The following is a 23,321-nucleotide window of genomic DNA, read 5'->3' on the forward strand; positions in this document are numbered from 1 at the left end:
TTAGTGAGGCGATTGGGGTTAAGTGATTTGCCCAGGGTCACACAGCTAGTGTCTGAAGCCAAATTTGAACTCAGGTCCTCCTGACTCCAGGGCCGATGCTCTATCCACTGTGTCACCTAGCTGCCCCTCTTTTGTATTTTTTATGATCTCTTAACCGCTGGCCAGGGTTACAGGGTTTATTCTCTGTGACTCCACTTCCCCTCTTCTCATTCACTCTCTATCCTTCAAAGTCTGGCTTACAGGTTTTTTGGTGTTGTTTTTTTTTTTTTAGTGAGGCAATTGGGGTTAAGTGACTTGCCCAGGGTCACACAGCTAGTAAGTGTTAAGTGTCTGAGGCCGGATTTGAACTCAGGTACTCCTGACTCCAGGGCTGGCGCTCTATCCACTGTGCCATCTAGCCGCCCCAAAGAAAGTGTATGGTTTTTTGGGGGTTTTTTGTGAAGCAGTTGGGGTTAAGTGACTTGCCCAGGGTCACAGAGCTAGTGCGTATCAAGTGTCTGAGGTCAGATTTGAACTCAGGTCCTCCTGAGTCCAAGGTCAGTGCTTTATCCACTGCGCCACCTAGCTGCCCCTGACTTACAGTTTTAACACTCGATGGCAATGATTCTCTCCAAAGTCACCCATGAACTTGTCCCCATTTCTTTCTATTTATTTTAAACATTTAAGTGATCTTCTTCATTGATATCATGTTCATTTCTGGATTTATCCCTCCCCCATTCTCTACCCAGCAAGCCATCCCTTGTAACAAAGAATAAAAAAGAGAGAGGAAAAAAAAACAGTTGAGCAAAACTAACAATATCAAATAGGTCTGACTGTTTACATAATGTTCTATACCTGTTACTCCCCATTTCTATTACATATATATATATATATTCATTTTTCTCATGTCTTCTTTGGCAACAAGCTTGTTCATGATGACTAAACATCATTTAGTTCCTTCCCCCTTCCTTTTTTTATTTTGGTTCTTTCTGTTTATAGTGTTGAAGTCACTGTATATCTTGTTTCTGAGTTCTGCTTACTTCACAAGACATCAGTTCACAAGTCTTTCCACCTCTCTTTGATTTATTTATATTCATTATTTTTAATGTTAACATATGCAGAAATAGAATCTAAGTAAATACATAAATAAATTTGAAAATTTCAGAAAGACCTAAATACTTAGCTTAATTTACTAGACTTCTAAAACTGATTTCATTAATTATTTATATATTTTGTTTTTAAAATAGTTTTAGATTTTATGTATTATTGCATAATGATGCTATTATAGAATGATGATATGATTATATAATATTATACATTATTATCTATGTATCCACATATTGATAAATGTTACATAGTATGTATTACTTATATATTTTGTGTATATTGATATGTTTATACATGTAAAAGAAAACTATTATCATTAATAGTAGTAGTAATAATAGTAGGTAGTATTCAAATAATGTTTTGATGTTTGCAAATTGCTTTACATGTTATCTCATTTAATCCTCACAACAACCCTGTGAAGTAAGTGCTATTATTATCCCCATTTTAGAAATGAGGAAACTGAGGCAGATAAGTTAAGAGACTTGGCCCAGGGTTATACAGCTAGGAAGGCTTGAAACCAGAATTTGAGTTTAGTTCTTACGGACTCCAAGTCTAGCACACAATCTATTGCACCACCTCACTGCAAAATTGAATGATGTTTAATGATCATGAACAAGCTTGTCCCCTTTATGCATATCACTTCTTACATCCTTCATGAAGCATCAGAAGATGCTAATAATTTTGTTATATGACCACATGCAATTAAACCTGTTCTTATAATTGACTATTGTTTGATCCACCACAACTCCAAAGGATTCAGGATATAAAATGCTTTTCACCTGCAGATAGAGAATTTACAGTCTCAGAGCATAGATTGAAGCATATTTTTTTTCCTTTTAAAAATTTTCCTTTTTTGGTGGCGGGGGGGGGGCGGAAGATATGGCTTATGTAGAAATGTGTTTCTCAAGACTTCATATGTATAATGGATATCAATTTCTTGCCTTCTTAAAGGGTGGGGAAAAGGTTGCAGGGAGAAAATTTGAAACTGAAAATAAAAATAAAATTTTTAAAAATTTAAAAGATAAAACGAAAAAAAGGACTATTGCTTGGACCTTTGTGATTTGCAATACTTTTATAACTTTCTGGAGTCCTTGAAATGGTATGTAACTGATACTCATGATCTCACATCACAAATGTATCTTGCTTATTTTCCCTTTAGATAAACATCCTGTTAATAATTTTAAACTTTTTTTAAAATTAAAACTTTAATGCAAACCTTGTAGTATTAGAAAATTTCTAGAACTTTATAGCAGGTTTCCACAAGAGTACATAAGGTCCAGATTTGATCAAATTAGGATTCTTGGCTAACCAAGAATAATCTATGATGGATAACAAATCCTTTGAGTAGTCACATGCAAAGTAACAGATTTGTACTTGGAACAGATCTGAATACAAAATGTAATACTGAGTTTTTCAGTTTATTTACTTTCATAGGACTTATATTTAGACCTAGAAGTGACCTGAGTAGCCATCAAGTCTGGCACTCTCATTTTACAGTGAGGAAACTGAGACCCTGAGAGATTAACTGAATTGCCTTAAAATCATACAGGTTGAGTATCCAGACACAGGATTTGAATCCAGGTCTTCTTTCTTCCAGGGCACATAGTTGGTGCAGTAAATAGAGTGCTGGCCCTGTAGTTGGGAACTCTTCATGAGTTCAAATACAGCCTCAGACACTTATCAGTGGTGTGACCATGGGCAAGCCACTTAAACCTGTTTGCTTCAGTTCCTCATCTGTAAAGTGAGGTATAGAAGGAAATGGCAAACCACTCCAGTGTCTTTGCCAAGAAAACAGAGCCAATCACTAATGAAAATAACTCACCACCACCAACTTCCTCATTCTAATTTCTTTTATTGGACCTTCATCCACATCACACCTGCTTAACCATGAGTGTCTCACAGGGCTCTAACCTGGCTCTCCTCACTTTCCCCTTTGTACTACTTCCCTTGGTGAGCTCATCAACTCCCAGGGATTCAATTATCAAGTCCATGCTGATGATTCTCAAATCTACTAATCCAGTCTATACTTCTCCATTGAACAATATTCTTCAGTCTCCTCCTATTGGACACATCCAATAGACATCTTAGACTCAACATGTCTGAACTCATTATCTTTTCATCCAAATCTTTCCCTCTTCTTAACTTCCCTATTATTTCTGGAGGTACTAACATCCTCTCCATTATCTAGGCTTTGAACTAGGGATCATCCTCCAATCCTCCCTCTCTCTCACCGCCTCTATCCAATCTGTTGTCAATGCCTGTCAATTTTACCTTTGTAGCATCTTTCATATATGCTCCCTTCTCTCCTCTGACACTGCCCAGTGCAGGTTCTTGTTACCTTGTTCTCCAACTATTGCCAATAGCCTGCTGTTAAGTGTTCCTGCTCCAGGCTCTCCTCTGCCCATTTGTCAAAACCATCTTCCTAAGACATGTTTTTCTTTTTTCTTTTTCTTTCTTTCTTTCTTTCTTTCTTTCTTTCTTTCTTTCTTTCTTTCTTTCTTTCTTTCTTTCTTTCTTTCTTTCTTTCTTTCTTTCTTTCTTTCTTTCTTTCTTTCTTTCTTTCTTTCTTTTCTTTCTTTCTTTCTTTTCTTTCTTCCTTCCTTCCTTTCTTTCTTTGTTTCTTTCTTTTGCAGGGAAATGAGGGTTAAGTGACTAGCCCAGGGTCACACAGCTAGTAAGTGTCAAGTGACTGAGGCTGGATTTGAACTCAGGTCCTCCTGAATCCAGGGTCAGTGCTTTATCCACTGCGCCACCTAGCTGCCCCTGTCACACACTTAATAAACTCCACTGATTCCCTTTCATCTGGAGTATCGAATATATCTTCTGTTTAGTATTGAATCCCCTCAATAAACCAGCCCCCCTTTCACCTTTCCAGTCTTTTTATGCCTTACATCCCTTCTTCTCCTTCCCCCAAAGAACTTTTTGACCCAGTGACAGTGACCTCCTTGCCCTTCCTCCCACACAATGTTCTATTTTTAGACTATGCATCTTCATTGACCATTCCCCATTCCTGGAATGCTTTCCCTTCTCATGTCTGCCTCCTGGAGTTTCCTTCAAGTCCCATCTAAAATCGTGCTTTCTAGAGGGACCCATTCCCCCTTTCTCTGTTGATTATCTCCAATCTATCCCATACACATCCTGTTTATACTTGGTGTACTTGGTATAGTTCATTTTGGGGGAGGGGGGGCAGGGCAATGAGGATTAAGCGACTTGCCCAGGGTCATAGAGCTAGTAAGTATCAAGTGTCTGAGGTCAAATTTGAACTCAGGTCCTCCTGAATCCAAGACTGGTGCTTTATCCATTGCACCACCTAGCTGTCCCCTATTTTTAAAAAAATAATATTATTCTTAGAATATAAATTCTTCTTCTGGTTCTGTGAACTTTATACTGCATCAATTCATACGAGTCTTCCCATATTTTTCTGTACCTATGCTGTTCTTACTGTATAATAGTATTCCATTAAATTCATATATGAAAATATGTTCAGCTATTCCCAGTTGATGGACATCCCCTTAATTTCCAGTTTTTGTCCATATTTTTCTTCATTATATTTGTTTGATTAAATATTTCCCAATTATATGTAAAAACTTTTAACATTCATTTTTAAAAATTTTGAGTTCTAAATTCTTTCCCTCTCTTCTGCCCCTCTCCCCATACTTGTCAAGGCAAGCAATTTGGTATTATATATACATATATATATATATATATATGAAGTCATGTAAAATATATTTCCATGTTAGCATTGTTGCAAAAGAAAACAGACAAAAAATACCCACAAAAAATAGTCTGTGAAACAGACTTGTGGCAGTTGAGATTAACAATGCTCCAAGGCAGATTAATCTGGGCCCTTTGGGCAAAAGGAATATAAAAATAGTTTTTGAGACCTTTTTGGAAAGTCCCCAAGACTCTCAGGGATCCTCCTTGCTAGTGGCTTTGATTTGCTTGTATCTTCCAAGCTGCTTTTAAAACACCTTCAGTACTGTTTATACATGTGGATAGTGAATACGATTTTAATTAAAGGACTGTTGGTTTAAGTCCTGACTCATAGTAATTCATAATACAAGATGCAGGATAGTGACAACAACAGGACTGGCTGTTTGTATAAACTAATAGACAAGTTTGGAACCCTGGAATTCAAGCTTCTAGAAGATAAGGAGTGGAAGCCTATAGTCAAGCCCCCGGGAGGAAATTGCTCGGAGCGGAAGAGAACCTCTTGGTGTCAGCTTCAGACCTTCATCCTGGTCCCCTTCCCCCTTCCCTTGAACAGAGGAGGACCTTGGGTACACCAATAAACAGACATCTCATTGGACATCTCATTATCATACTTGCAGAATCCCCAGAAGATCTGAGGCAATATCTGTAAGGGGAGCCACAGAAACACTGGATGAGGTGAGGAAAGACGGAGTTAAGATTCTTCAAGGAACACCACAGAAAAGCTATACCAGAACTAAAGGAAGGATCTTGAGAACTTCAGCAAAAGGATTTTCAGAAACTGTGAGTCCTGTGTGCTGTAAGCATGTGCCTACTTTCCCATGAACTTTGTATGTGCTGGTGGGAGAATGTGTTGAAGACTTTTGGGGGATGTTTTGTACCAACAGTTCTAAGGATTCCATCTTTGTAAATACTGTTCCTAATGGCTAATTAAATCTGGCTAACTAATTGGTAACCACTGATAATCAAAAGGTTAAGCACACTATTGAGAGCAAAAGTATTGGAAAGAAATCCTGAATCTCTTGCTGTTCCCTAGAGCCCTCAAGGGAGATGGAATATCTGAACTCTGTATACCTTAGAGTGCCAAATATAGGTTGTCTGAGGCATATGCTGCATTAACTAATCAGACTGGTGAGCAGACTTGGTTTGCTTGCTTTGTATACATTTGTTTGCATGTCATCTCCTCCATTAGAGTGTAAGCTTTTTAAGGGCAAGGACTGTCCTTTGTCTCTTTTTTATAACCTCAATACTTAACACTGTTACTAGTAGGCACTTTAATACAGGACTTCTTAAACTTTTTCTGCTCATGAGCCCTTTTCACCCAAGAGAGTTTTACATGACCCCAGGTTTATACCACTGATTCTATTCCCATCTTTTGTCATCTTTGCCAATTTGTTGCATATGAGGTGAAATCTTGTTTTGATTTTTGTTTCACTTATTCCTAATGATCTGGAGTAATTTTTCTTGGGCTTGTTAATGGTTTGCAATTCTTTTTCAACTTTTGAAAATAAATTTTTATTAATAGCTTGTGATTTTGCATCTTCTAAATTTCCTCCTATATTTCTCCTTTTGTTCATTCCCTCCCCAGAAGGCCATCCCTTTTAACAAAGATTTTTTTTAAATCTATCAAATGTATTTGTTTGTTTGTTTTTAGTGAGGCAATTGGGGTTAAGTGACTTGCCCAGGGTCACACAGCTAGTAAGTGTTAAGTGTGTGAGGCCGGATTTGAACTCAGGTACTCCTGACTCCAGGGCCGGTGCTCTATCCACTGCACTATCAAATGTATTTTTAAAAAAATATTGTTCTTATAGTATAAATTCTTCTTCTGGTTCTGTATATACCTGTGGTCGCATAAAAATTTCTTGGGTAAAAAGTTTTAAAATAGACACACATAACCTTTTACTGTTGCCAAATTTTTTTGCGATCCCCACATCCAATTACAGGACCCCAGATGGGGTCACAACCCACAGTTTAAAACGCTTTGCTTTAATAAATGTTTATTGGTCAATTTATTGGTTGGTTGCCTCTTCTGCTGCTGGAACAACAACAAGGAGTTGAATTTGCAAGAGAATCCAGGTGTCCAGATCAAACACACACTTTTGGCTGCCTGATGTTGTTTCCAGCCAATACAAGTTGTGTGTTTCCAGTTTCCAGTTTTGCAGAGTCTTTGGCCCTTAGCCTAGGAATATTAAAACATGCCCCCCACCCACCCACCGACACACACACACACCCTAAAGAGCCATAAAGTTCTACTCTCAAACTAATTCTATTTTTGTTATCAGCATCGTCACAGTCATCATCAGGGTCACTTTTTTCTCCTGTGGGCAAGAGCAACAGCTGTCCTGCTGAGAGATCAGGGTTTAAAAAAAAAAAAGGCAGATGGCTCTCTTCCAAGCTCTATTAGCTGCTATTTGAGGCGTACAAATACTGTCCTTGATCAGTCTTCTGGGCAATAGTGTTCAAATAACTTTTCCTATCAGGCACAGAAAGTGCTTTGACGTTCTAGTTCACTAACAATTACAGGCTATTCTGGGAGAGGACCTTTTTCAGTCTTAGTTGATCAAAAACTCGGCCATGCTCAACTTGACTCATAGAAACCTCTTAATTGCTTTCTATGATGAGTTATAAAGGATAGACTTCAAAGTCCTTAACAGAAATGTGTCAAGGTAAAACACTCCCCATGGTGTTCCTTTAAAGTAAATCTAATTGGGCAGCTAGGTGGGGCAGTGGATAAAACACTGGGCTTGGATTCAGGAGGACCTGAGTTCAAATCCAGCCTCAGACACTTGACACTAGTTGTGTGACCCTGGGCAAGTCACTTATCCCTCACTATCACACCAAAAAAGAAAAAATAAAGTGAATCTAATCTGGGGGCAACTAGGTGGCCCTGGATTCAGGAGGACCTGAATTCAAATGCAGCCTCAGACACTTGACACTTACTAGCTGTGCGACCCTGGGCAAGTCATTTAACCCCAATTGCCTCACAAAAAGAAAGAAAGAGAGGCAATTGGGGTTAAGTGACTTGCCCAGGGTCACACAGCCAGTAAGTGTTAAGTGTCTGAGGCCGGATTTGAACTCAGGTCCTCCTGACTCCAGGGCTGGTGACGTAGAAGATCAGTTATGCCAGCAGCAGCAGGGCAGATGGCCAGTCTCTCCTTGGTCTTTTTTTTTGTGAGGCAGTTGGGGTTAAGTGACTTGCCCAGGGTCACACAGCTAGTAAGTGTGTGTTAAGTGTCTGAGGCCAGATTTGAACTCAGGTCCTGAGTTCAAATCTGACCTCAGATACTTAATACTTATATTTTGAAACTAGGCATGGGAATGAAAAGGTGACATGTGCAGAAAAGGCCAAATTTGTCCCCAGATTCACCTTATGACATGTAAACCCCCAAAACACACCTCCACTGAAAAAGGTACCGGCCTTGGGGGTTGTCTCAAGCCCCTAAGAACTCTAAATTAGAATAAGCCCTCCCCTGTACCTCCCTAAAGTGGAGATTATTATAATGAGACTGATAATCAATTTATCCATACTATAAATATAATTATCTTTTCCTTCCCTATTCGAGAGATACCTTTCCACTTTTCTGGTTCTCTCCCGTTGATCACTCACAATATTGCAATAAAACTTCGGAAACTGAGTCACTGAGCCTTGTAATTCTTTTGGGGTGACTCATGATCAATTTGACCCTAAATCCATCCCACATCATGATTAATAATAAAATCAACATTACTTTTGTTCCTATGAAAAACATGCTCATTCCCTATGCCAGGGTTCTTAAATTTTTTCCATTCATGACCCTTTTTTCCCCGAGAAATTTTTATGGAAGCCCAGATATATAGGTATATAAAATAGGTAAAAATAACCTTTTGCCGTTGCCAAATTTTTTCTGACCTCCCACATTCAGTTATGTAATCCTATATGGGACTTTGATGCATAGTTTAAGATTTGCCCTGTGCTACCCTACTCGTAATCCCAGTTATTTAAAATCTCTATCACCTGGGCTGAAATTCCTTTTCCTGGCAACCACTATCCAATTCCTCATATCCCTTCGTATCAGTCCTTTCTCTCCCACGTCCTAATCCCATTCTACCTACCCTTCCAATGTCCCCTTTTGAACCCATTCTATTGGTAACTACTCTTCTTATTAACCCTATACTCTCCCTGGCCCTCATTATTCTATAAATGATGCAACATGTAAAAAGCACTTTGCAAACCATAAAGCCTTTATAGGAATGCCCAAAAGTCTTAGTGCTGTTTCAGATTATAGTTTAAAACTACACTGGTTATAAAGGCAGCTAGATGGCACAGTGGATAAAGCACTGACCCTGGATTCAGGAGGACCTCAGTTCAAACCCAGCCTCAGACACTTGACATTTACTAGCCGTGTGACCTGGGCAAGTCACTTAATCCTCATTGCCTTGCAAAACAAAAAACAACAACAACAATGAAACCCATGCTGGTTATTATTAAAGTAAACATATTAAACTAATTATTAAATTATTTAACTGGTATAAAAACATACAAGTTATTATTATTATTATTTTGTACTTATATGTGTACATGTTATTATCATCATCTCCCTCCCCATATCACCCCCTACTGAAATGAAACTCCTTGAGGTAAATGTCTTTATTTCTACTACCACCCCCTTCTCTTTGCACTACAACTAGAATGGCTCTAGAACTTTGTACACACTTCTCATAGCACCTAGAACAATGCTTGGAAGGAGTAGGCACTTAATTGAAATTATTATCTCATTTGATCTTCACAACAACTTTGGAAAGTAGGTGCTATTATTATCTCCATTTTAAAGGTGAGGAAACTGAGGCAATCATTAAGTAACCTTCCCAGGGTCACATAGCTATTAAGTGTTGGAAGTCAGATTTGAATTCAGGTCTTCCTGACTTCAGGCTCAGCACTTTATCCACAGTCACTTGGTTGCTCCTACAATATATATCTGTATGGAGATATAAAAATATATTTTATCTATGTGTATATATATATAGATAAGCATTATATATGCATAGATACATGATACACATTACACATATACCCATACATATGTATATGTATATCCATAGATATACATTATACTCTGTGTGTGTGTGTGTGTGAGAGAGAGAGAGAGAGAAAGAGAGAGAGAGAGAGAGAGAGAGAGAGAGAGAGAAGGGCAGAAACAGAGACAGAGACAGAGACAGAGACAGAGACAGAGACAGAGACAGAGACAGAGACAGAGACTGGAAGGCCAGAACTTGGAGCAATAGGTTGGAAGCTGCCAAAAGATAAATTTAAGATTAAACTTAAAAAACAAACTTCCTAATGATAAGAGCTATACAAAAGAGGAAGGAATTGGTTTCTGAAGCTAGTGGATTCCCCTTCACTGGAGGAGATAGCCTTTCAATTGAATTTCCCTGGGGATTTTTTTTTTCCAGGCACGGGTTGGAGTAGATGGCCAATAAGATCCCTCTCAACTTTGAAATTCTGTGATTCTATGTTTTGTTTTGTTTTTTGTTAGGAATGCCTTTTTTTTTTGGTGAGGCAAATGGGGTTAAGTGACTTGCCTAAATCACACAGCTAATAAGTGTCAAGTGTCTGAGGCTGGATTTGAACTCAGATCCTCCTGAATCCAGGGCCAGTGCTCTATCCACTGCACCACCTAGCTGCCCCTGGAATGTCTTATTGATATTGCACTGTTGTTCCAATGCTCCTCTCTTTTCCCTCATCCTCCATAAGATTCGTGAGAGCAGGAACAGATTTTTTGGCTTGCATTCACATTTTGGTATATAGCTTAATAAATAAATGTTTTCCAGATTGGAGTTTGAGCATATAATACAACAAATTTATTAAGCACCTATGATGTGCCAGGCACTGGGCTAAGTGCTAGGTGTGCAGATAAGAAAAAGACAGTTCTTACTGTTATGTGCCCAGGGTACCTCAGAAGTTTTCTGGGGTAAATCAAAGAACCTTCTCCTTGAGAAACTAAACCAAAGGACAGACACACTTAAGGAGATAGGGGGACTGAATTAACTCCAGGACCTCTACCTTTCATTCCAGTTTCCCCCAGCCCTTGGGGAGATAAGATTAGGTGTGGCTGCTGCCTTTGTGGCCTAAGGAGCAGAGAGATGGCTTGAGAGATCTGCAGCCACCCCTCACCCAACTCCTCCAGCCACCACCAGTGGGATGATCCTCCCTCACTAAGGGAACTTCCCACAGTCAGATGATCACCCCCATCAGTCCTCTATAAAAGTATCTGCCTGTCTCCTGCTCGAGAAGATTGGTATCTCAGAGCCACGCTCTGTGCCATGCCTTTCTCCCCATAAGAAATCCAAGCATTTCTCTCTTGGTTTCCCTTCCCCAGCCCCTAAATAAACTATTATCTTATTCTATTGGATTTGTGTGGAAGAGAGTGTAATTCTTTAAAGAAGAATTCTTAAAGACCCCAAACCCCTACCCCTATCCCAAACCCTCTACCCTATTTTCCCTACAACATCTATATCTAATAGAACTGATCAGCAAGGCTTGGCAGGTGACTGTCTTTTTTCAACAGTCCTGTAGCTAATGGAGCATTCAAAGACTGGCAAAATAATCATCCCAGGTGATGAATGAGGAGAAAAGAAAAAAACAAAACAATGGGAAACTAGCAAACTCATCCTTCTCTTCCACTGTTACTAGCCAGTCTAAGATGCCCACCATGATGTGACCATAGGGGATATTTCCATAATGTCTATCAGTTCATCCATTTCCTTTTGTTCACTTCCCAAATGATAGGGGGTCCATGCCTGTGGGGGTGGATGGATTTGGTGGGGTCCTATTTGAGGATCCCAGCTGAGGAAACTGAGGCAAATAAGGTTAAGTGACTTGGCCAGGGTCGAAGTGTCTGAAGCCAGATTCAAACTTTAGATGTTTTCCTGACACCTGTTTTCCTGACAGTCCTAGCACTCAATGCATAGCGCCGCCTAGCTGCCCCTTACAAACCTGCCTACCAAATAGGTTAAGGGACTTGTCTAAGGTGAGTTAAAGGTACGGCAAGAACTAGGATCTATGTTTAATTCCTGGGCTGATGCCTTTTTTGTATCAGAAGGGGTTTCTTAAAGCAACTTTGGAAAGGCACCATTTTTCGATCTCTTTAAGAAATTCTACCATAACCACGGAGGACCACGTACTGCCTCCCTTTCTCCCCTAACCCCATCTCCATTCCCGTTTTCCCAGGTTCCAATTCTCTAGCCTATCCCCATAGTCTCTGGTGTGTTGTAGGAGCTGACCAGACCCTAGGTAAAATGGCCTACAATTCCTAGGAATCCCCCAATCCGGCTCGATCCTCATTCTGGGACCCGCCCCCCATAGAAAATCCCACAAGGCTCCATCAAAGCATCTTCCTAAATGTCTGAGGTGAGCAGGGATAGGTAATTTTCTTTTATTGATTGACTAGTAGTCCCTTAATGCTTGTTGATTGGATAACCTGTACTACAGGGATTCTAATATTTCCCTTTCAGAGCCCTCCTACTTCCTATCCCCAATATGCCGCCCCCCTCTCTGCCCCCCCCCCCCGTCCCATGCCCGATGAGAAGTCCCCTACCCTTAAGGCCCCAAGCCTCTCATCCCTCGCCCCTCCTCCTGCTAACTTGCTCTAACAAGAGCTGGGTCGCCTGGGTCGTGCGGACGCATGGCTCTGACTCCATACACCTAGATGCCTCCTGGAATGGCAGCTTGGGACTCCTCCTGCCCCGTATGCTGAGAGCCAGCCAGAAGTGGGTCGCGGAGTGCAAGCCTCCTCCGAACACCCAGATCCAGTGCCCTCCCACTGCCTCTGTGACGTCAGTGACCGGAACCTGGAATCCCGGCGGCTGGGAGACCGGTAGGGCCGCAGCCGGAGATGTCGCTTGCTTCTCCTGCTTTTTCTCTCTCCTCCTCCACCTCCTCTTTCCAGTCGCGCAGCCATGAGTGACACTAGCTCGATCAGCCGGCTGACCTGGAACGACCACAGAGATGGTAAGCAAGGGGGATAGGGGAGAGCGCGGGCCTGGGCTGCAATGCCCCAGAAAGAACGGGCGTCTGGGGGGATTCCCGGGACCAGACTTCAAAGAATGGGCAGCTCCCCTCCGCCCGCACCCACTGGTTCCTAGGCCGGAGAGGAGACACTGGGAAAGGTGAGACACCAGCGGAGGACACTCCTTGAATCAGGGACGCAGGAGTCTCCAGCGAATCTGTAATTCCCTTTCCATCTCGCTTGCCTCCAGTGAATTTAAGCAGGAAAGGAGGAAATCTTTCTGGCCCCCACTGACTGGACTCTCCAGGCATCGGAAAGTTTGGGATCAGTCTTGTAGCTGAGCTGTTTCTACCTTCTCCGGATGCCCATTCCCTGAAAAATCTAGTTGGATGAAAACATCCATGTCCACCTTGGAGCTGGGAGGCAGTTACTGTGGAGTAATTGCAAAGGAAATTGGGAGAACTGATTTCTCTGTGAGTCTTACCTCTCACACTTACCTAAGTGTGATCTTAATCAGACTAGTCATTAACTCTGGACCTGTTTCCTAATCCTGAAAATCCTCATTTATATAGAGCTTTTAAGTTGAAACTGCTCTCTCTACAATGAGGAGGTTAGCTAGAATGATTAGAGGTTGCCAACAGGTCTACAAAAGCATGCTTTGGTTTCAAAAAGACACCTTCCCCAATACAAAAACTCAATATTTAGGGGAAAGTTTTGGGAGAGTTTCTAACATTTTAAAATCTTGCTAGTCAAAATTAGTCACAAGAAATGGACTATCTTGCCCTGTTCTTAATTTCAAAGTTTGTCTCTGTTTGCCTCAATGAGAATTTTCCCCCCTTACACAGACTACTTATTCAAAATGACTGGAGATTGTTGTTAATGGCAGGCAGCTCTGGGAAGCATGGGTTTTTTGTTTTTGGTTTTGTTGTTGTTGTTGTTGTTTTTGCGGGGCAGTGGGGGTTAAGTGACTTGCCCAGTGTCACACAGCTAGTAAGTGTCAAGTGTCTGAGGCCGGATTTGAACTCAGGTACTCCTGACTCCAGGGCCGGTGCTCTATCCACTCCGCCACCTAGCTGCCCCAGAGCACTGGCCCTGGAGTCAGGAGTACCTGAGTTCAAATCCGGCCTCAGACACTTGACACTTACTAGCTGTGTGACCCTGGGCAAGTCACTTAACCCCCACTGCCCCGCCCAAAAAAAAATGCTTACTATATGTCAGGCACTAGGCTAAACTCTGTAGATACAAAGAAAGCAAGCCTGCCCCCCCCCAAAAAAAAACCAACAGCAAACAAACAAAAACTCAGCCCCTCCCAGCTCTCAAGGAATTCACATTCTAATGAGGGAGACAACATGTAAATAACCATATGTTCATACCAGTGATATCTGGAGTCCACCACTTTCCATTTTAGGGGTAGACATAGCAGCTGAAGAGGAGGGAAGACCACCTGCAGAAGCTAAGACTTGAAGGAAGCCCTGGATGGCAAAGCCCTGAGATAACACTGAGCTTCTCTGCACTATGTCATGGTCCCCTGGGATTTAAGGGTTTCAATAAACCATTTTGATTTTTTACTAGTTTTTATTATTCCTGTTATTGTTTAGGAAAACTCACTAATTTTATGGTAGAAGTGATTATGTTTTGGGTTCTGCTTGGCATTTCCCCTGCACTGGGGAAAATAAATATTTAGGAGTGGTTTGAGAACAGCAAGTTCCACATAAACCAAGGGCATGCATGACATTGCAGCCCAAAATGCCAGTGCAATTTTAGGTGGCTTTAATGGAGATACAGTGTCCAGAGCAAGAGAAACATAGTTGTCTTGAACCCTTTACTGCTATGTTCAATTCTGGATGTTCCAACTCCAAAGGAACACAAATTAAATGAAGCATATCCAGAGAAGAGTGGTCAAGATGACATGCATGCACCTGAAGGGTCAGATTTTGGAAAGGTCATGAAGTGGTTGTTGTTTATCCTTCATCCTCCAAGAGGGCCATGTCATCTCTGTGATGTCATGACTTGCGCTCAATTGGATTTAAGTGAGAGAGGGCTGTACAAGGTCACCAACCTCTTTCCTCCAGAGCTATTTGGGTCCAGTGGTAAGATATATATCAGGACAAAAGGAGATGACCCCAGATTTTTCTTAAAGGCAATTGGGGTTAAGTGACTTGCTCAGGGTCACACACCTAAGTAAATGTTTGAGGTGAGATTTGAATTCAGGTCCTCCCAATTTCAGAGCCACCTAGCTGCCCCTCATGAAGTAGTAGATTTATTCTGGCAGAATAATACTATGATTAGCGAGAGAAAGTTACAGAGTCAGTTTATGGTAAAGGTTGGGTGAAATCTTTTTTTTAAAGACTAAACATTTTTATTATTCTGTCCTAAAACAACAATTAACAAGTATTTCTGCATTCAAACAAGAACAGAATGAAACAGAGTTTATAGAAATCTCCAAATACAGTTGGATGGTACAGTGGATAGAGCACTGGGTCTGGAGTTAGGAAGATGAATTCAAATTCAGCCTCAGATGCTTATTAGTTATGTGAGCCTGGGCAAATAATTTCACTTCTTTTTGTCTCAATTTCCTCCTCTGGTAGAATGGGGATAATAATAGCACCTACCTCCCAGAATTGTTGTGAGGATAAAATAAGAAAACAGTTGCAAATCTTAAATGCAAGCTGTTAAATACTCCTAACTACTTATAGCTTTCCTTTTTCAAAAGTAAGACATTTCTTTTTAAATATATATATATATTATTTAATTTAAAAAAATTTATTTTCAGTTCCAAATTCTCTCCCTCATTTACCTACTGAGATGGCAGAAAAAATAAGGCCCTTTACAAATATGTGTAGATATACAAAACAAACTTCTGCATTAGCTGTATTCCAAAAAAAAAAAATAGAGAAAAAAGGAGAAAAAAAATAGAAGAAAATTTGCTTTAATCTGCAGAGTCCATCAGCTCTCTTTCTGGAGGCAGATAGCATATTTCATTATGAGTCCCTTGGAATTGTTGTGGGTCATTGTGTTGATTAGAATTACAAAGTCTTTCAAAGTTGATTATCTTTATAATACTGTTGCTACTGTGTAAAATGTTCTGATTCTGCTCACTTTAATTTGTATCAGTTTATATGTGTTCCCAGGTTTTCTGAAACCATCCCCTTCATCATTTCTATTGTTGTGCTTTTTGTTGGTGATTTTACTATTTAAAGTGGTCCCCAAGCACAGTGCTGAAGTACTGTCTAATGTTCCTTTTTTTTATTTAATTTTTTTTTTTGGTGAGGCGATTGGGGTTAAGTGACTTGCCCAGGGTCACACAGCTACTAAGTATTAAGTGTCTGAGGTCACATTTGAACTCAGGTCCTTCTGAATCCAGGGCCGGTGCTCTATCCACTGCGCCATCTAGCTGCCCCCTATACAGTAATTCTTAGGCAATTTGATCAGTATGACATTGACTAAGTAAATTAATTTAGGTAATATTGTCATGCTTATCCATGAGCAATTAATAGTTTTCAAATTTTTTAGATATGTCTTTTTATTTGTGTGTGGAGTGTTTTATAATTATTTTTTTTTCCATATAATTCCTGTGTATATCTTGGCAGGTAGACAGACTCCCAAGTATTTTGTGCTACTTGTAGTTATGTTAAATAGAACTTCCCTTTCTATCTTCACTTGTTGGGTTCTGTTGATAATACACAGACATGATAATGATTTGTGTGGGTTTATTCGATATCTTGCAACTGCTGAAGTTGTTAATTGTTTTGATTAGCTTTTTAGTTGACTATAGGGTTTTCTAACAAAGGGTTTAGTTGACTCTAGGGTTCTCTGCAAAGTGCAATAGGTTTGTTTCCTCACTGCCCATGCTTATCCTTGTGTGTGTTTTTCTTGACTTAATGCTACCACAAGCATTTCTGGTACAATATTGAATAGTAATGGTGATAATGGAAATCCTTGTTTTGCCCCTGATCTTATTGGAAAGGATCTTATTATTATAGATAATGCTTGCTCTTGATTTAAGATAGATACTACCAAGGGGCAGCTAGGTGGCACACTGGATAAAGCACTGACCCTGGATTCAGGAGGACCTGAGTTCAAATCTGGCCTCAGACACTTGACACTTACCAGCTGTGTGATCCTGGGCAAGTCACTTGACTCTCATTGCCCTGCAAAGAAAAAAAAAACTAGATAGATATTACTTATCATTTTAAGGAAAACTCCATTTATCCTTGTGCTTTCTAAAGTGTTGTGTTTTTTTTTTTAAACAGAAATGGATGGTGTGTTTTGTCAAATGCCTTTTCTGTATCTATTGAAATAATGTATATATTTTTGTTATTGATATAGTCAATTATGCTTATAGTTTTCTTCATATTGAACCAACCCTCCATTCCTGGTATAAATCCAGTTTGGTTGTAGTATATAATCTTTGTAAAATGTTGCTGTTAGTTCCTTGCTAGCAGCTGAGGTGGTATATTGGATTAAGAATTTAGGTTGGAGCCAGGAAGACGAGTTCAAATCTATCTTCAAACACTTACAAGCTGCGTGACACTGGACTAGTCACTTGAACCCAGTTGACCTCTATTTCCTCATTTGCAAAATTGGGGTAGTGGAGGCAGCTAGGTGGTGCAATGTATAAAGCACTGGCTTTGGAGTCAGGAAGACCCGAGTTCAAATATCACTTCAGATACTTACTAGTTGTGTGACCCTGGGCACTTAACTCTAATTGCCTTAAAAAAACATCTGGGGGAAACCCCCCCAAAAAACATCTGGGGCCATCTCCAGACATTCTGATATATATCTTGCCACTGGACCCAGATGGCTCTAGAGGAGAGAGTGAGTTTGGTGACTTTGCACAGTCCTTCCTCACTTAAATCCTATTCAGTGCAAGACATGACATCACCCTGATGTCTTGGTCCTCTTCAAGAAGGAAGGACAAATAACAAGAATATAATACTTAATTTTTTTAACTATTCAGGAAAAGGCACTAACAACACTTTGACCCATGATTAGCAGAAATAGAATTTATTTGTTTCCATTTTTTTTCAAGGCCACAGACAGGAATGCCATAGAATATGTCTAGTAATCTTCAGTTATTAAAAAAGAAAAACAAATGAAATAACTTTGTTCGGCTGGTAGGGGTGGGGTAGTAGAAAGGAGGAGTTGGAATCTTGGGATTTTAAGAGTAGGGAAGCTTTATGCCACTGGATAGGAATAAGACTTAATGTGAGGTTTCCAATTCCTGGGTCTATGATCACTAAGGTTAATAAGGACATTGTATCCTTCTTCATACAGACTAAATCCATGGCCTATGGTCTAGCTATGTTAAATAAGGGTTAAATTGAAATTCATATTAAGAGCTTGTTTTTGCCCTGAAGCTGTGTAATTTTTCATGCTTACCTGCTAACTCCACCCATCTGAGTCAATTTTCACCCCTTAAGCCTTTTAATCTTCTCTCTCTCTCTCTCTCTCTCTTTTTTTTTTTTAATTTTCCCTTTTGCATCTTCATTTTGTATGGCTGTTTAAACCTTCAACCAGATGGTTGTCAATCCCACCATTTCCTCAGATCTGGGAGGTGATTTTTTTCTGACTGGGTTCTGAGTCAGTCTTGACACTACTTGACTTTTTCTCTTTTGTCCTGAACCATGGTTTCTAGAGTGGGGATGGGGGGTGGCGGAGGAGGTGGGAGGAAGAGGAATCAGTTTTGTTCAGCAACAGGTTAAGCTCAGCAAATTCCCTTGTTCTTTTTATTTATTTATTTTTCCCCAGGAAATGAGGAGTAAGAGGATCAAAGAAAGGAAATGGATGTTCAATATTGTAACCTTTGTTGTAAGCTAGTTACTTTTTACAGACCATTGTTTCTGTCTGAGGCTAATCCAACATTGAGGACAAGCCAGGTCACACAGGATTGGGTTCTAAAATTAACCATGGGACAAGAGGATTCTGACCTTAGAAAAGTAGTACTTCAGTCTAATGCGGTGATCTACAAGATATGCACATGCACATTATTATTATTTTAAAAAAAATTTTTTTTAAATTTTAGCAGGGCAATGGGGGTTAAGTGACTTGCCCAGGGTCACACAGCTAGTAAGTGTCTGAGGCCGGATTTGAACTCAGGTACTCCTGAATCCAGGGCCAGCGCTCTATCCACTGCGCCACCTAGCTGCCCCTGCAAGTGCACATTATTGATAATAATCCTTTAATCACCAGCCAGTTGAATTGAGTGTAGGAAAAAAGAGACTTGGGTGGAGAACAGCTGGATTTTAAAATGAGAGCCAGAGAGTATAGGAGATGGAGAGAAGAGGAAAAGGAGAGGAGGGAAAACTGTTTAATTCTCCTCATTCTCTCCACTTCATTACTCATTGCCATTTCTTTAGGTAGTCCAGGTATTACATTTAATATACTATTAAATACTTCAAAGTACTTATAGCTTGCCACTTAAAAAAAAAGAACTTTCTAATAGCTATCAATCAATCAATAAACATTTATTAAGCATCTACTATATTCCAGGCACTGTACTAATTTCTGGGAATACAAAAAAGAATCCCTGCCCTTAAGGAGTTTATAATTTAATGGGTGAGAGAATGTGCAAAACAAGCTATATACATGATAAAAAGGAAATAATTAACAAGGAAGGTGCTGGAATTAAGAGGCCTTGGATGAAAATAAATAAATAAAATTTTAAAAAGGAGCAGCTAGGTGGTGCAGTGGATAGAGCACCAGCCCTGAAGTCATGAGGACCTGAGTTCAAATCTGGCCTCAGACACTTAACACTTACTAGCTGTGTGACCCTGGGCAAGTCACTTGGCCCCAATTGCCTTACTAAAAAAATAAATAAATAAGAGGGCTTGGATGGGGGCAGCTAGGTGGCACAATGGATAAAGCACAGGCCCTGAATTCAGGAGGACCTGAGTTCAAATCCGGCCTCAGATGCTTGATGCTTACTAGCTGTGTGACCCTGGGCAAGTCACTTAACTCTCATTGTCCCACCAAAAAGAAAAAGGGGGATGGGGTGGGGAAAGCTTCCAGGAGAAGATAGCATTTTAGTTGGGACTTGGAGGAAGCCAGCAAGGTCAGGAGGCAGAATTGATGTGGGAGAGGGATGGGAACAGTAGAGAAAATGTCTGGAGCTGAGAGATGGGAGTGTCTTATTTGTGGAATAGCCAGGAGACCAGTGCCAGTGAATTAAAAAAATATGTATTGGGGAGTAAGGTATAAGAAACCTGAAAAAGTAGGAGGGGGTCTAGGTTATGAAAAGCTTTGAATGCCAAGCAGAGGGCAGCTAGGTGGCACAGTGGATAAAGCACTGGCCCTGGATTCAGAAGGACCTGAGTTCAAATCCAGCCTCAGACACTTCACACTTACTAGCTGTGTGACCCTCATTGTCCTACCAAAAAAAAAAAATGAATGCCAGGCAGAGCATTTTGTATTTGCTCCTGGAAGTACTAGGAAGCCACTGGTGTTTACTGAATGGGTGGTATGGTGTGGTGTGATGTTGGTATGGTGTGGTGTGTTTGTGACATGATCTGTTCAAAACTATCTAAAATTCTCAAGAAAGGGCTATCTTCCCCCTTTGCTTCTACTTCCTCACCTTCTGCTCAGTCTTGAAACTCTTGCCAATCAACTTCAGATTCCACCAATCTACTGAAACATCAAGGATAACCGTAACTGCTAATTCCCCCCCACCCCTTTTTGTGTTAGTTTTAAAAAATTTAAATGTACATTTTCTTTTCTTTTCTTTTCCTTTCTTTTTTGCAGGGCAATGAGGGTTAAGTGACTTGCCTAGGGTCACACAGCTAGTAAGTATCAAGTGTCTGAGGCTGGATTTGAACTCAGGTCCTCCTGAATCCAGGGCCAGTGCTTTATCCACTGTGCCACCTAACTGCCCATTTTCTTTTTAAAAATATTTTATCTCCCCCCCATTACATGTAAAAGCAAATTTTAAACTTTTTTCTTTAAGGTTTTTTTTTTTTTTTGCGGGGCAATGGGGGTTAAGTGACTTGCCCAGGGTCACACAGCTGGTAAGTGTCAAGTGTCTGAGGCCAGATTTGAACCCAGGTCCTCCTGAATCCAGGGCCGGTGCTTTATCCACTGTGCCACCTAGCTGCCCCTTTCTTTAAGTTTTGAGTTCCAAATTCTCTCTTTACCTCTCTTCCCTCAGAGATGATAAGCAATTTAGTATAGGTTATACACATGCAATCATGTAAAACATTTCCATATTAGTCATTTTGTACCAGAAGACGAAGGAAGGAAGGAAGGAAGGAAGCAAGGAAGCAAGGAAGGAAGCAAGGAAGGATACTTGGGTCTGTATTCAGACAATAACTGTTCTTTCTCTGGAGGTAGATTTTTTTCATCATGAGTCCTTTGGGAATGTCTTGGATCATGGTATTGCTGAGAATAGCTAAGTCATTCACAGTTTTTCATTGTTCAAAATTGCTGTTACTGTGTACAATGTTCTGGTTCTATTCACTTCCCTTTGTATCAGTTCATGTAAATCCAGGTTTTTCTGAAATCATCCTGTTTGTCATTTCTTATAGCATAATAATATTCCATTACAATCACATACCACAACTTTTTCAGCCATTCCCCAAATGTTGGGCATCTCCTCAATTTCCAATTTGTAGCCACTACAAAAAGAGCTGCTATAAATATTTTTGTACCAATAGGTTCTCCCCCCTGTCCCACCTTAAAAAAAAAATCTCTTTGGGATACAGACTTAGTAGTGGCATTGCTGGATCAAAGGGGTTTTATATATATATAGTTTATACTCTTTTGGGCATCCTAACTGCTAAATTCATTCATTCAATAAGCACTTATTAAGCACCTTTTTCTTATCACTCACAGGGGTAAAGATGTATTGCATTTAAAAGAATGGTAAATTCAGAGTCAGGGACTGTATCTAAATCCCCTTTCTGCTAATTAATACCTATATGATATTAGTAAAGTCATTTAAGTGCTCTCAGCCTAGATTTCTTTATTCTTAAGAAGGAGTTAAACTAGATTCCTTATGAGCCAGACTTTTCAAAGACTCATCATCAAGTCAATGAGTCTATGATCCTATGAGGTCATAGCCTAAGAATGAATGTTACTATTCATATCATCCAGTGCAATCATTCTGCGCGTGACCTGTGGCCAACTTTTCATTATAATGTTCAGAAAGAATGCTGAACCAGTAGTCAGGAGACTTGGATTCTAGTCTTGGCTCTGCTATTAACCCAGTGTATAATCTTGGACTTAACCCCTCTCTGGGCCTTCAGTTTCCTCAGTGTCAGTCTGGGATACCTGAATCATACTATTATTAGGGAATATACTCCAACAGTTTAATAAAAAATTAAAGAGTGAACTTTCTGCTTAAATATCTTCAAAACTGAATTATTTATCATTAAAAACACACACAAACTGAAAGCTATTTAAATGTCCAACATTGGAGGAATGGTTAAATAACTGTGGTACATTCATGTATAATGTAATTAAGACCAACAAGTGTGAGGAATATAAAGAAATTTTCAAAATACTTTATGAAATAATGATGTGGGAAAAAGCAGAACCCCTATAATACAGTACATAAGAAAAGTGAGTAAGAATGAATGGACTGTGAATCTTGATATAGGCTGAGAGGGCTGGAAAAGTGATGATTTATATATTGAAATTAACTTAAAAAATAGAGTGTCCCCAAAGTCGTTATGGAGTTTTAAATTTTAATAGCTTAAAATTGTACTAAAACTTAGTATGTCCTGTATATGTAGTCATAAAGCATATTTAGCTTTATTGACATTCAATGTTGTTTATAATAAAGCATTTAAAAATAATGTCTGCATTAGCTCTCATTGTGCTTGTGAGGATAAAATGAGATCATAAGATTATAGATTTAAGAGCCAAATGGAACCCTATGGACCATCTGGCCCAAATTCCTCATCTTTGAGATTAGGAAGTAAGAGAGACTAAATGACTTACCCAGTGTCTCATAACTAATTAAAGCGAGGACATGAAACCATGCTCTCTGACCTTCAACCAGTGTGTACTTTCTTTAAGAAGTATAGAATTTGGAAGCAGCTAGGTGGTGCAGTAGATAAAGCTCCAGCCCTGGATTTAGGAGGACCTGAGTTCAAATTTAGCTTCAGATACTTGACACTTACTAGTTGTGTGACCCTGTGCAAGTCACTTAACCCTCATTGCCCTGCCAATAAATAAAAAATTAATTTAAAAAAAGAAGTATAGAATTTGAAACAAACATAACATATTATGATTTTTCTTTTATTATAGCTATTGTTCACCCCAGGTTAGCTTCAGGAATCTCTTCTTTCCTTTCCTCCACCAAATAGATGTTCAAGAAAATGAAAACTCACTTTAATAATAATCCGAAACATGAAGAAAATAAATCTGTTGTTAAAATATCATTCCTTGTCATTTCAAAGGAAAACCAAGCTTTTACCAAGTGCTTACTTACAGTGTTCTCAGAACAGGGCTTTTTGTTCATTGCTTTGATCAAAGTTCTTAATTCCTTCAAATTTGTTTTTCTTTATGATGTTTACAATGTTATAACTATTATAGACATTG

At 39.7% G+C, this 23,321-nt stretch overlaps 1 protein-coding gene across 2 annotated transcripts in view; it reads left to right on the forward strand.

Annotated features, from left to right (window-relative positions):
• Positions 1–12,619: 12,619 nt before the first annotated feature.
• The window catches only part of TMC7 (transmembrane channel like 7), a 73,637-nt gene continuing 62,935 nt past the window's right edge, over positions 12,620–23,321 (forward strand). For both annotated transcript variants that reach the window (XM_043979588.1, XM_043979589.1), the window contains exon 1: positions 12,620–12,784. In XM_043979588.1, coding sequence (XP_043835523.1) covers positions 12,733–12,784 — 52 coding nt within the window. In that variant the 5' untranslated portion in view covers positions 12,620–12,732. The remainder of the gene's footprint in view (positions 12,785–23,321) is intronic.

Source organism: Dromiciops gliroides, chromosome 1, assembly GCF_019393635.1.
Source record: "Dromiciops gliroides isolate mDroGli1 chromosome 1, mDroGli1.pri, whole genome shotgun sequence".
Lineage (NCBI taxonomy): Eukaryota > Metazoa > Chordata > Mammalia > Microbiotheria > Microbiotheriidae > Dromiciops > Dromiciops gliroides.